Source organism: Calonectris borealis, chromosome 19 (assembly GCF_964195595.1).
Source record: "Calonectris borealis chromosome 19, bCalBor7.hap1.2, whole genome shotgun sequence".
Taxonomy (NCBI): domain Eukaryota; kingdom Metazoa; phylum Chordata; class Aves; order Procellariiformes; family Procellariidae; genus Calonectris; species Calonectris borealis.
Genome location: NC_134330.1, coordinates 1,905,818 through 1,919,371, shown reverse-complemented (window position 1 = coordinate 1,919,371; position 13,554 = coordinate 1,905,818). Strand labels below are relative to the sequence as shown.

The following is a 13,554-nucleotide window of genomic DNA, read 5'->3' as shown; positions in this document are numbered from 1 at the left end:
TCGGGAAGGGGCTGCGTGACCCCGGCCCGGCAGCACGCTTCGGGTGGATTTTTACACTCCCCATTCAGCAACGTCAGGTCTTGAGGTGCTCTGCAGAAGCTGCCCACTCACCATCCCATCGGCAAGTGGGAAAATGCAGCAACAGGAGGTGAAGCACCACGTTAGTGGACCAGTGGTGGGCTTGGACGGTGCCTCTGCATCAACAGAGGCAGCAAAAGGGGAAAAAAAGGGGCCAGGCTGCTTTTCTGCAAAAAGCCAGCCCGCCCCTCCACGGGGAAGGGGATGGAGATGGCCATAACCATCCCGCAGCCACGGTTACCGTGAGGGCAAAACCCGGGAGGCAGCAGGGGATGTCACACGCGTGCTGGCAAAGCGGGATGTGTGACGGGGCTTCTCCAAGAGGGAATGGATCTGGATTTACGAGTCAGTGCTCAGCTCTGTACCGAATCCCCCCCAAGAGCCTGCCCGATGTGGTACTTTGTACATAAATCTGGATCTTGCACAAACTTTCAGTTCAGCATTTCTGTACATCTTAATAATTTCCAGATTTTTTCCACCTCCTCTGTATGAGGGATGTGCTTCACTTTCAGCAGCCTAACAAAGAAAGTTTTAACTCTAAGGCTAAAAAAAAAAAAAAAAGGCAGGGAAACTAAAATTCACTATTTTTGTTTAGTCTAGTTTGGAGAATTAACTTTACACTGGGGTACTCTTGGGTCAAGCCGAGCAGTCAAACGCACTAGAACCCAGGACGGATGAGATGGGGAGTGAAAAGCCTCTTATACCCCACGCAACAACCCAGGCTGTCAGCTCTCAGCACCAGGATGTCTCAAAAACCACGGCTAACAGCTTTCCAGGGAAACCAGGGCTATTTTGAGGAAGGCAGAATGCGCACATATTCACAATGCACAAAAAACCATTTTACCACCCAAAGACAAGGCAACTCTGTCTTGCCAGCAACGTGCGATTCACAGTTAATTGAGATTCGATTACCTTGGGGACACCATGTCATTCGTGCCACCGCAAGCCAAAACTATCGCTCCTCCAACAGAGAAATATGTATTTGCCCAGTCCTGCCGCAAAGGCAGGGCTACACCAGGCAACAGAAGAAAGGTTATAAGCGTATTTAAAAAAAAAACATTAGATCATTGACAAAGGTGGGGTGGGGACAATGGGGTCAGAAGCTGCTCAGCATGTCCTCAGATCGTAAGAGGAAAAGTCGGCAGCTACGGGAGAGCAGAGGAGTCTGCCAGGGTTCCTTGTGATTCATCAACTCGGTTTGTCCCCAAAACACCTAAGAACACCCGGCGCTGGGCAGCTCCTCGTCCTGTGCGGGCTGGAGAACCCAGCCACCCTTGGAGAACCTGGCAAGGGCAGCGTCACTGTACAGCTCCTGAGCTACATAATGTAAAGCACATTGAAGACAACACTACAGGAACGCATCCAACCTGCAAGTGGTCTGCAGTGTCCTTCAGCTGGCGGATGGAGTTTCGAAAGCCTCTCCCTAGCACCGCTGCTGTCAGTGACACCTTGCGTACCTGCCTGCCCAGCACCGCCCTGCACGGGGTCCTGTCGCCCTCACTCCTGCCATGAGCCCTCTGCAGAGAACCTGCCGCCATGACCGTCGGCCTCTTTGCACGACAGTTCACAGCGGTGCCCATATACGCTCTCCCACACCAACCAGCCGCGTGTCAGGCTCCCGCGCTACCAGCTGGCAGTGATCCTACAGCAGGAAACAAGCGGCGATGCTCTCCCGTGACTTGCTGACAGCCAGACTCCCCAGAGCCAGGCACACTTTTAGCCTCGGTGCCCATATGCCCAATTCACAATGACAGCTCCCTTTTGGTAGGTCCTACAGATATGTCAAATGAAGGGACAACCCCAACTCCTAAGAGTTTCCCAGGGATTGCAGTAGGGTCCTCGAACTGGAGGTGCCGCATTTAATTTCTGGCCAGTGGAGGTTGTTTCTTAACTCTCTGGTTACTTGCTTTGAGTGTAAAGCGAGGGTTAATGGAGGGCTGGGAAGGGTGAGGGAGTGGCAAGGTGTGATGAGCTTGTGTGCTTTGCAGATTTGGGACAAAAGCATCAAAACATGCCCACAGCACTAAAACTGTTTCCTCACAGGGAAGAAGGGTGATTTCTGGACCCAGACTAAGCACTTGCCCACAAGAAAATCTCTCATGTCCTGTAACTTTCCCCTTTGTCCCTTGACATGCCTTCTGGGCAAGCCAAGGCCACATCTCATTTTCAGCCCTACAGCCACTTCCTGACCCAGGTGCTTCGTGTGCAGAGATGGCGGGGTCGTCTGGTCAAGCCTCCCCAAAGACATCTGCTCCAGAACCAGCTACCCACAACACCCCAAACGCCTGCAGCCCCGGGTCGTGCCTGTAAACAGCCGAGCAGCATGACATGCATCACCCCTGCACTACGCTCCACGTATCTCCTCCCAACGCAGCCAGCAAACCCATCACTGCCACCAGTAAGACACCAACTGGAGAAGCAGCAGGATCATGCACGAGGCCCAACACCACATCTGGGGGTTGACCTCCTGGGCAAAGGACCCAGTGGCTTCTCAAAACGTCTGTGCAAGGTTGGAGGTGGTTTGTTGGCTGCACATTGGGTTTCCTTCCCTCCCGGTCACTGCAGGGACCTCGGACACTGGTGGTCTCGTGCGCCCTCCTGCCTTCTGCATGAGGTGCACAGTTTAGTCTTTCCAGGGATGGAGGTGCCTTAGACTACAAAGTATTTGGATGAAAACCCAAAGGCACGTGGTGTATGATATACATGTCTAAAACATCACCACACAGCGAAGGCTGCCAGTCCGGAGAGAAGCCTGAAGAGTGCTGATACATTAAAAAAACCACAACAAAAAAACCACAAAACCCACAAAATCCCACCATGACAGAGAGCAACAGCCACAGGTGCTATGCAGCGTCAAAGCCTATTTTAAAAGAGCTAACATTTTTGACCGCTTCCCAGTGCTTGTCCCACCGTACCTGTGATGTGAACGACTCTTTTAGTGGGATCTAAAGGAAAATAAATTACTCCATCATGTTTCTTTTCCAGCTACTTTTGCACCCCCTTAGAACACCAGGTTTCTCTTTGCAAAGCAGGCTGCTCCTGTCAGAGGAACAATATTCTGGGGGTAGCTTGTTTGGGTTTTATTTGTTCCCCCCCACAATGTTGGGAGAGCATCTTTGGCCTCCCACGTAAATTCCAAGTTTCATTTATTAAATACCTCACTGGCATTTTCTTTTCGCTTTCACACTGCTTGTTTAATATTACATTTGACATTCTAAGCATTACGGATGGCAACAGAAGCAGAATGGGTGGGCTAAAAATAGCCTGCCAGGGAGACAGGAGGCTAGAAATAGGCTCGTGAACAACAGCAGCCCTGCTACCCTTTGCTTGCCCCCGCGTTTTGGGAAATGACAGCATTCAGGAGATGAGAAAGAGCGAGCTCGGGGTGAGTCGGTGCCTGCGGAGCTGCGGATGCCCCAGCCGAGCAGCCTGGGGATGGGGACCGGGATGGGGACGGGGACGGGGCGCCCCTGTCCCAGCTCACCACGCGGCTGCAAACGCCATCGCCTCGAGCTGGGGCTCCAAGAACCCGTCCCCTTCGCAGCTCAGCGCTAGAGGGGGACATGTTAAAAACGAAGCCCGAGTGGTCAGTCCCCGAGGGTGCTGCGGAAAATACGTCTGCGCCTAACTCTGACCCCCAGCCAGCTGTGTGTCACCTCCGGCCATCTGCACCAGCTCACTGTCACACACGCGCGCACAAGCTCTCCTGCCCCTGCACGGGTTTGGTAATTAATCTGCAGACACATCAGCAATACGATGAGTCAGTCCCAAGACAGGATCATGTCTCATCTCCTCCCTCGTGGGCTGCTTTTAAAATTAGTGCTGTAGAAGAAGTGACAAGAAGAGAACGCTCAAAGCATCGTGGCACCTGGATCGTGCACCACGCAGGCACAGAGAGCTGGGAAAAATATCTTTTAATTATCTGCAACAACAAAACACCAACAGCCTACACTGTTTCTTTTGCTCTTTGTGATGTTCCTCGAGCATTTTTGCCCTGTCCCATCCTCCATGTTCCCTGCACCGCTGTTACCTTCCCGTGCAGCCTTTCATGTGGGAAGAAATCCTCCCAACAACTCTCCCACCACGCCTCCCCTCGCAGGGGTCTGCAAACAGCTGGGTAAGATTTTTACAGCGCAGGAGTGCCGATCCCACTAGGAAGCATCAAATAATGCGCCCTGCCCTGCCGCTGGTGCTGGTTTTGCTGGGACACACCACCACCCTGCTGCTCCTTCCAGCCAACATCCAGCACCTCACCAGGGCAACACTGGGCAGTGCTGACCTGCATCAGGCGACGGCTGAGCCTTGCTCCAGAGACAAACCTGTTGTGTGAAATAACTAGACCTCCGGAGTATGACTGACACGCACCCACCCGCGATCAAGTGGTAGGAAAATCCTGGAGTGTGGCGCTGTAGCTCTTCCCTCCCAACCGACAAGTCTTACCTAAATTTACATTCCAAGCAGTTCTACTTTGTCACTGGGTCTGTCTGGATGCTGGGGTGGAGTGGCTGGGGCTTGTTCTTTTTGCTTTGTTTTAAGGCAGATTAATCAGCATTTAGTAACTATAGAGGGGAATGAGCCTCCCCACAAGCCACAAGCGTCGCGGGCGAGGTATCGCTGGTGGCAGGCAGGAAACCCCAGAGGCAGGAGGCGGCTGGGGAGGCAGCGAGATGCCTGGACAGGGCAGAGGCAAAGCCCGCGGCACCCATCAGAGATGGAGCGAGAGGCTTCCCGCTGGGCAAGGGGAACCGCCCCAGCCCTGCCCTGCCATCCCACCACTCAGTTTGCCAAGGGGACCCTTACTTTTATTTCAGATGCATATTGCAGCGAGGAACAATATGAAGAATATTATTTCAGTGCCCTGGGAAAAATTAGCAAGTCAAATATTGAATCAGGCCTCCAGCATATGCCAAGGAGATTGCTTTGATCTTATCCACACTAAAAGCTCTATTATTGAATTTAAAGTCTGTGAATACATATCAGACCAATATACAATGCATATCTGGATACACATTTGAGAAGCAAAGGATGTTTTGACAAAGGGAAAAAGAATATTTTAGCTGAAAATATCAAAGTTACTGCATCAGTTGAAATACAAATGCCCTTTTTCATCTGACTCAGTGGCTCTACTGACAGGGCAACCTGCAACCTGGGACCTGACTGTCACTTAGGAGAAACTTCACCCCGGTCTGGCTCCTAGGTTGGGCCTGGGTGGAAAGCGATTGCGGCTCGGTGGCAGAGAGCCACGATTTCCCAGGGGACACGGTCCAGCAGGCAGCAGCAACGTCAAAGCAACATCAGGACGCGGGAGCCTGACCAGAACAGCTATTTTGGGAGCACACGGTCTGTAACAGCTCCCCCAGTCCACTTCCCTCCTGAAAACCCCTCACGCAGCCGCTCAGCGGCGGCCGCGGCTCTTCCCAAGGGCAGGGGGGAGAAGGAGGGCTTCTCCAAGGCTGGTCAAGAAGCTGAGCAGGGTGACTCACGCCATCTTCAGCCCTTTGGCTTCCACACCAACACCTGCGCTGGGGCGGCTGCCTGAGCCCGCAGACAACGCCTGTGCTCGTGGCGGGGACAGACACCCGTCCTGGCGGCAGCGGGGCAGGAGCAGGGTCCAAGCAAGCCACGGTCAAGGCTCAGCAGCCTGTCCCCATGACACCTCCACCAGGCACAGTGTGCCCAGCACCCAGTTAACCTCACGGAGAAGGTAGTCCCAAAGGGTCAGCACCCAGGCGCGGCACAATGGGTGAGAGCTCGCTGCCACCAACATGCGCTGCGGAACAGAAACAACTTACCATTTTATTATTGATTTCGTGGAAATGAATTTCACAGACTTTTTCCACCACGTCTTCATTTTCAAAAGTTACGAAGCCAAATCCTGTTTAATAAAGAAACAAAAAGGGGAGGGGAAAAGGAAAATATTAGTTAAATTAAACAGATTTCATTTTAATAAAGCATTACTTAGCCATTGGGACTTTGGAAAACTTTCATAAAACTATGCACGTGTAAATACACCTGCTGTCTATGGAGCTGTTGCTGAACTTAATACAGACTAATGGCGGGAAGAAGCATTGTCTCAGGGAAAATTAATATGGTTCTGTTCCAGCTCTTCCATGGGATTTAATGGAGAATTAAAACCTCCTTATGGATTTTTTGATCCATCCTGCAGAGTTTAATGGATAGTTACACCCCGGTTACATGATGGCTCAGAAACTAAGGCTGTATTTTCTTTTACACCTTATAGGTTTTTAAGAGCAATCTCTACAAAACCCAATTATATTTCTATGGAACCATATTGATTTTATCTCTTGTTTAATTCCATGGGACTTCTCCATTAGAGCTGACTCATTACATGACCCAAAAAAATAAAAATCCGGGAAGACAGAGGATGATTCCTCATTTACCCCTTGCTACCCCTGGCGAGGAAAAAAATACCAATGCTTCCCTAAACATGCAACAGCACTTTGTGTTTCCATTCGCTTTGAGCAAACACCAAACGTCCCCGCTGCTGCGTGCCGGGGCCGGTGCCGCAGCCGCAGCCACCGCAGCTCCGTCCCGTGCGGATGCAGCCGGCCCCGCGGGTCAGCCGGGCTCCGGAGGTGGATATTTGTCCCTTTCTTCCTGAATTACTTCCTTTAATACCTCATCAGGACATCCTGAGGCCTCCAAGAAACCATTACATCTAAGGCCTCTGATCTAATCATTCCTCTCTTTGCCACTGCTGCTTCAAAGGAGCCGTGGATTTGGGCTGCTTTAGGGCCGTTTGATGCCTGCTGCCTGCCCGCAGCTGTACACTGTATTTGCTCTGCTGGGGCCACGCGGCTGCACACACGCCACACTAAGGAAATCTGGCAGCCCACCACAGCTATACCCAGTCATGTTCCCTGCTCATTCCTTAAAAAAAAAAAAAAGAATCAAGCTAACAAACAAAAAACAATCTACCGTGTTACATTTCTGGCAAAGGCTTGATGAGTCAACATCGACACAAATTAAGCTAATGAAATCTTAAAAATGTAACAACAGCATGAACTTCAACCCCCAAACTGCACTGAAAATTCTGCTGGACTCAATGCTGGTGAAACGGCACGCAACGTCTCCATCGCACCAGGCTGTGAGCCAAAGGAGCCGGAGCTGGGGCATCCCCATCCCCTGGCTGGGGCGACGGGGGAAGGAAGAGGGAGGGGAAACAAACGCTGCCCGGCGTTATTTCCATTTATAGTTTTGCCCAGTAAGCACCCCTCCGCTCAGCCATGCACGGCGGCAAAGCAGTTTTGTCTTTGCTGACTCCGAAGGAGCCGGCTCCCATCTGCTATCGGCCATGTGCCCGTCCATCCCGCGCTGCCCATCCCAACCCCTGGCTGTTTGGGAATACAGCGGTGAAGCGTCATCGCAAACCCATTTTGCTACTGACACTTCCCACCTGCAATTAGCACCTTCCAGTGCGGGGCCTGCTCCCCCTCCAGCAGCAGTGAGTGCCGCGGTCATGTCCTGCTGGTCCCAAGTGCCACCCCCAACCTGCTCCCAGCAAGCGCCCAGCAGCAGGCAGTTTCTGCGCTGGGGTCCCAAAGCAATACTTCTTCATTTTAAACACAGGCTAGATTTGCTTTGATGGGACACAGCAGAAGATACTAAAACTATACAGGTTTTGGCAACCTGCAGGTACAAGATACATTTTGCAGGCTACAATATTTGAAGCTGTAAAGTGTGTTTGCTGGCTCCTGCACTGGCCGAGGCGAGGTCCGAGCAGCTCCCAGCTGGCTTGTTTGGGAAAGCACAGTACACATAGCAATGGTCTGCCTTTTTTTGGACCCTCTTCTTTGGGGGAAAAACACCAGAATCAGTTTCTAGATCTCCTCCAAGGCATAACACATCATCCGACAGCACATCACACTCAAACCCAGCACTCAGAACACTATTTTACTTTGCACTTAAAGTATGTAGCAGCTTGAAGTATTTTACTTAACTCAAGTCTTTCATTTGCCTTCTAAATTACTCCATTTAAATCCACCTTAAACAGACCTGTAGTTAAAACTAAAATTTTTGTGGTTAACTGGCTGAATACGGTATCCCAGGAATCCCGGAGCACGCTGCGTCGGGCAATTACTGGAGCTGGAGCAGCGTGCCGCTGGGGACCAGCTTTGCCCAGCGCAACGAGACGGCCAGTCCGGGTCTACAAGTCATTAATTGTTTGAGCACCAGCAACATCTTCATCATTAGTAACTCATTAGCAAGTACTGCAGTTGAGGATTTCTCTTTCAACTTTTGTCAGGTCTCACTGCCAGGATGGAGGAGAGAAAGGGAATTTAGAGGATATTAGCCTTAATATGCATAACACCGCAAGAAAGCCCACTGCAGTCATTACACATTTGGACTTGGAAAGACGTTTCCCATTCTCATTCCCACTCCATATGGCTTAAACACAGGTTTATCAAGAAATTATTTGTCTGATTAAATCAGATAGCCACCCAGCTTTCTGCATTTACAGATTTTATAACAAGAATAAAATAACAATCCATAGGTGTCAACACTCATTTGCAGGTTTTTAAAAGATCTATGCCACTTCGCACAGGCCAGTCTAGCTGGCTTGGCAAGAACAGACAGACGTGACTGGGTCTGTAAGAAAACCCAGCACCACCTTTTACTCCTGCCTCTCTGGAGCCGCAGACGGGCAGGGCAGGCGGCTCCAGCGGGCGGGGGGCTCGCAGCCCACGCCGGGCTCTCGCTCCGTAGCTGAAGGCTCACGGTGTTTTACCTTTACGATTACCAACATCTTTAACTCATTGGGAAGCAACCAGAGAGGATTTTAATCTGCACGCATACAGGCACTTAAAATCCATAGGATGCTATTCAAGAGATGCTATCGCTCCTTAAATGAACAATCCCCAAGAGATCATATGGCCCAGAATTAAAAACTTCATAAAAGTGACGAGTAATGGGTCCTTTTTTTGTTTCACTTTCTGAATATCAGATTCCAACTTTTAGTAATTGCACACACAAAAAAATATTACTCCATGCATGCCTTATTAGCTAGCATAATGAATACATGCTCATTTTTAAATTACCAAAACTCTCAGAAACCTTCCTGGACTAAATAGACAATTATTTCTTCTGAGAGGTACTAAGAGTCAACAAAAAAACGGTTCTCGGAAAGTGTATGAAAAAGATTAACACAAAACAAAGAAGGCTGTTTAAAATGGTGACATAAATAGGATTCCGGTTGTCAAGGAGCACACATTTTAAAATGAAATTATACCGCATCCTTCTGAATGAAGCTATTATTGGAAGCTAACAAGCTCTATTTAAGAGATAAGCATTTAACAGAGTAAAGCGGTTGGGTTTTTTATTCAAATGAATAAAACTGAATATTCATTTGAATAATCTTTTCTGTAAAAGAAAAGACAAAGAAGAGGGAAAAAATAAAATAAGAGGCAAACAGATGCCCCCAAACGAGAGGCTCTGAGCCAAGCGCGATCACTAAAGGAAGCCGAGACATGTATTCACGACCTTCAGGTGAAAAAACCCTCCTTTAGCATCTGCTCGGAAAAAGGAGCCATTTCACTCTATTCATCCGCTGGTTAATGGGCACTGACAGCCACCGGAACGATGCGCGAGATCTCCCAGCGTCCCGGCGGCTGGGAGCAAGCCTGCGCCTGAGAGGGAGAGGGTTTGCTCCGCTTGTGGGAAGCGCAGGCGTCCGCACGTGTGCGGGGCTCCGGCTAATTGCCAGGAACGATCTGGGCAAAGGACGGAGATGGAGGGGGCTAGCCAGCGGAAAAGCTGCTTTGCAGTTCTGCGTAAGAAGGCCCAGCAATTCAACGTGAACCCGTCCTCGCAGTTGGCGTGCGGGCGGCCCGTCGGCACAGGGCGGCGAGTGCTACCTCTGCTCGGGGTCCCTCTTCCTCCAGACGCCAAAGGGCCTCAGGAGCCGCAGCTCCCGCCGAGGCAGCTCTGCTCTTTGCCGAGTTCACCCGCTCCCCCCAGCCCAGCAGCCCTCCTGCGTCCGAGAGGGGCCGGGTTTTTCAGAGAAGTGGCCCCACCACCCCCAAATCACCTTCCTTCCTACCTCCCCAAGTGCACGTCAACACGGAGACACTCGGGACATCTGGCAAACCTCCCTGTTTGATCTCCACAACCACGCTCACAGCTGCCTTGCAGCTTCCATTCATACTGCCCACGAAGACGTGGAGCTGCCAAAGCCTCATTTCGGAGGGATGGGGATGAAGGCTGGGGCTGGCAGGCTCCTGAGGAGGACAGCAGAGGTTGCCACCCGGGCAGGCGCCGGGGAGGTCCCCTCCGGTCTGACCTGCCTCCCCTGGCAGCAGGTTTTGGGAAGGGGACGGCTCGCTTCCCGCATCCCCCGCTGCCGGGGGTGCTCCGGCGGCGCTGGCGGCCCAGCGGGCAGGCGGTCTGCTCCGGCCGGGTCCCGCTGAGGGACTGCGCCCGCCTCCAGTCAGACGTGGGGGGCACGGAACAGGAGGCCACCTCTTCAGGTGGCTTATTTTACGCGCCGGGACTTTCTGCATCTGCTAATTAGAAGCTAAAATGTTTGGGGGTCAATTACCAGAGGACGCAGCTGCCTTCGGCTGAAGTACAACAAGCTGAAGGTACCCAGTGCCCCTGCAGACCAGCTCCCTTTCGGGGCGGCTGGCTGGCAGAACGGTGCTTTTTTAACAGTGACTCACAAAAGGAGATTTTTTCACTAGGAAACAGATACAAGTGTATTATTCACAGGGGAGGGAAAATCTGGAAAAATGTATTTCTTAGTGCAAGGCAAGATAGTCTCAAGTATCTAAATAACCCTGAGTTCCCCTGGAAACATTTCCAATGAGCCTGCAGATGCCAGCCCAGAGGCCTGACGTCCGACGGCACAGGACGCATCCTCCGACACACCTTCGTCGCACCGAAAAGCCGCCTTTGATCCAGAGCCTTGCTCAGCCAAGAAAGCTGCCCAGGCCTGTGGGTGGATGGCTCCGTGCAGCAAAGCAGAGCTCAGCTGCAGCACTTTCTGCCACAGTATTCCAGAAGTAAGAGAAACACTGGTCAGAGGAAGTGACTGAAACCATAAAAAGATTAAAATAATTTAAAAAAAATCAGCAGAAGCCATAAATAATATTAAGAAACCATAGTGAAGATACCAGTCAGTGCTCCTGTGTTCTGCATTTTGGTTTTTTCACACTCGAACCAACTATATTTCACACCTTTGTCGTCACTTGAGAGGTTTTATGTCAACCTCAGTAAAATATAGCTGAAATGACGACACCATTGCTATGAAATATATCTACTTTCTCTTGCTAGTTGACAGCAACTTTTCCACAGCCTGGATTTTATCTGTGTGTACAGCGATATGTATTGCAGCTGCGTTTGCACACACAGAGGACGTCACTCGTCAGCAGAATTACACAAAAGCAGCTTACCGGGTTAAAGGTCTCACTCTTTCAAGCCCGTGCGTGCATAAAAACAAGGAAAACAAGGTGATTGCATCCTATGCCAGAAAGGTTAAACCTAGGCTAATGCTGGGGTTAGCCCCCGGTGGGCTCTGACGGGCAAACTGAGACCCTGCTGCAGCGGGGTGCCCACCACCCACTGCAGCCAGGGCAGGGCCACGGGTGCCGGCACCTCCATCACCAGCTCGCAGCCCCGCACCTCAGCCCAAAACACCTTCACCGGAGGCACACGCACCATCGCCTACCGCGTGGGCACTGCTGCTCTGTGAGGAGGCTCTTCAGCCACCAGGAAAGGTGCTCTGGTGGATGAAGGCACTGGAACGAGAGCCAGAGGAGCCTGTTTCAACTCCCAGGCTGTCTCGGGATCACCCGATGATGTGGAGCAAGTCGCTTCATCTCATCTGCATCTGCAGTGCTCCTCTTCACCCAAGCTGTGTCTGTATTGTCTGGTTGGACTGAAGGGTCTTTGCAGCTGGGACTGCCTCTTACTGCCCTTATAGCACGCCAAAGCACCAGAGAGCTCCTTAAAGGGTTCTGGGAAGTAAGTAATCACCAAGGCTCTTTTGTGCCTGCACAATAAGCCCAAAGACCAAGGGCAGGAGACAAGAGCACAGAAAGGAGAAGGGGAGAGATTTACATGGTCCACATCATACCAATAAGCGATGCAGGCTCTGCTTAAATCTCACTCCTGCTGCTAAGCAAGAATAACCCGACAGTCGCCTGCTGGTGCTCTCGTTAATGCAGGATCAGTCTCCTCTGACACGTGTAACGTGCTCCCGTGGCACCGTCCTGCTCCAGACTCCCAACCCAGCCGGCACGGTGCGAGCGCGGCCCTGGGTCCCTGGGGGCCTGTGGTCCCAGCGGCCCCCGGCGCTGCCTGACGAACGGCTGTGCTGACGGATGGGAATATCCAGCCTGACATCCGCTGCAGCGCACAGCATTATAATGAGGAAATATTAGTTCAGGCTGCATTCCCCTTTTGTGTTAGGTCTCAGTACCTGATCTGCTCATTTGTGTTCGCTTCATGCCTCGCCTCTTCTCCCCGTATTTAAGTTACTTAAGCTTTGAAACAGAGAAAGGTCCAGTCCTGCTGTGGCATTATTTATGCACCTGCTTTCTTGTTTATACCAATAGTTTTGGCAGCTGGTCCTGTAAACTGTAATAAAATGCCTTTCAAAAAGTAAAAAAAATTAAAAATGAAGAAATGTGACCAGACAAGCCAGGCATAATAACATTAAAGCACGTGTCAATTAATTTTTCCTCTCCTTGATAAACAAGCCCCATTCCATCCATTAATAATGAGGGAAGAAACAAGAAAAGTTGACACTAGTTTAATTTATTTTCTCAACTTGCCTGGTCATATTTCTCCCTGTTGCAAAGCTTTCTGGTGCTGCTGGGAATTGCAAGTGGCTCCCACACAGTCGATGCATAGATTGGTGTGAATCAATACCGCTCTACTTTATTCACACATCCCTTGTAATCAGAGGGGAAAAAGTTACTTAGTAAGCTACCGCATCCCAGACTGCCAAGCCACCTTATAAAAATAATAATAAACCTGCAGGGGAGGGGGGGAGAGGGGGACAAGAAGCCAAGTCCTGTAATCGCTGTCACCGAATCTCACCTTTACAGACAAACAGAATGACCCGCGCACAAGGGCCGGGATGTTTTAATTGCTCAGACAGCGAACCACGGATGTTTCTAACTTCTTGCTGTCTGCAAAGGGAATTCAAGTCATTACCCTGAGACTCTGGGAACGGGGACCTCCCAGGATCCTGTCTCTGGGAAAAGCCATTTGTTTGTTAGTGCCAGACAGGACTCGAAAACTCAGCCCGGTCTCTGCTGCTTTCTAATTTTGTCTTTGGACAAGTTGCTTAAATCTTCCTTGTGATCCAGGTCCCACGTTTCTTCCCCCTTCCACAAAGTTTTCATCTGACGTACTGCACCTCAGCTCATTAAAGCTCAAAATGGTTCAGGATAAAAGCTGTCAATTCTAACTTGTTATTTCCTGTTATGCCAATTTCCTCTGCTGCAAACA

General features: G+C 50.8%; 1 protein-coding gene across 6 annotated transcripts in view; it reads right to left on the bottom strand.

Annotated features, from left to right (window-relative positions):
- Positions 1–13,554, bottom strand: part of MSI2 (musashi RNA binding protein 2) — a 262,158-nt gene that overhangs the window by 54,305 nt on the left and 194,299 nt on the right. For all 6 annotated transcript variants that reach the window (XM_075168323.1, XM_075168322.1, XM_075168325.1 and 3 more), the window contains exon 8: positions 5,871–5,953. In XM_075168323.1, the coding sequence (XP_075024424.1) occupies positions 5,871–5,953 (83 nt within the window). The remainder of the gene's footprint in view (positions 1–5,870; positions 5,954–13,554) is intronic.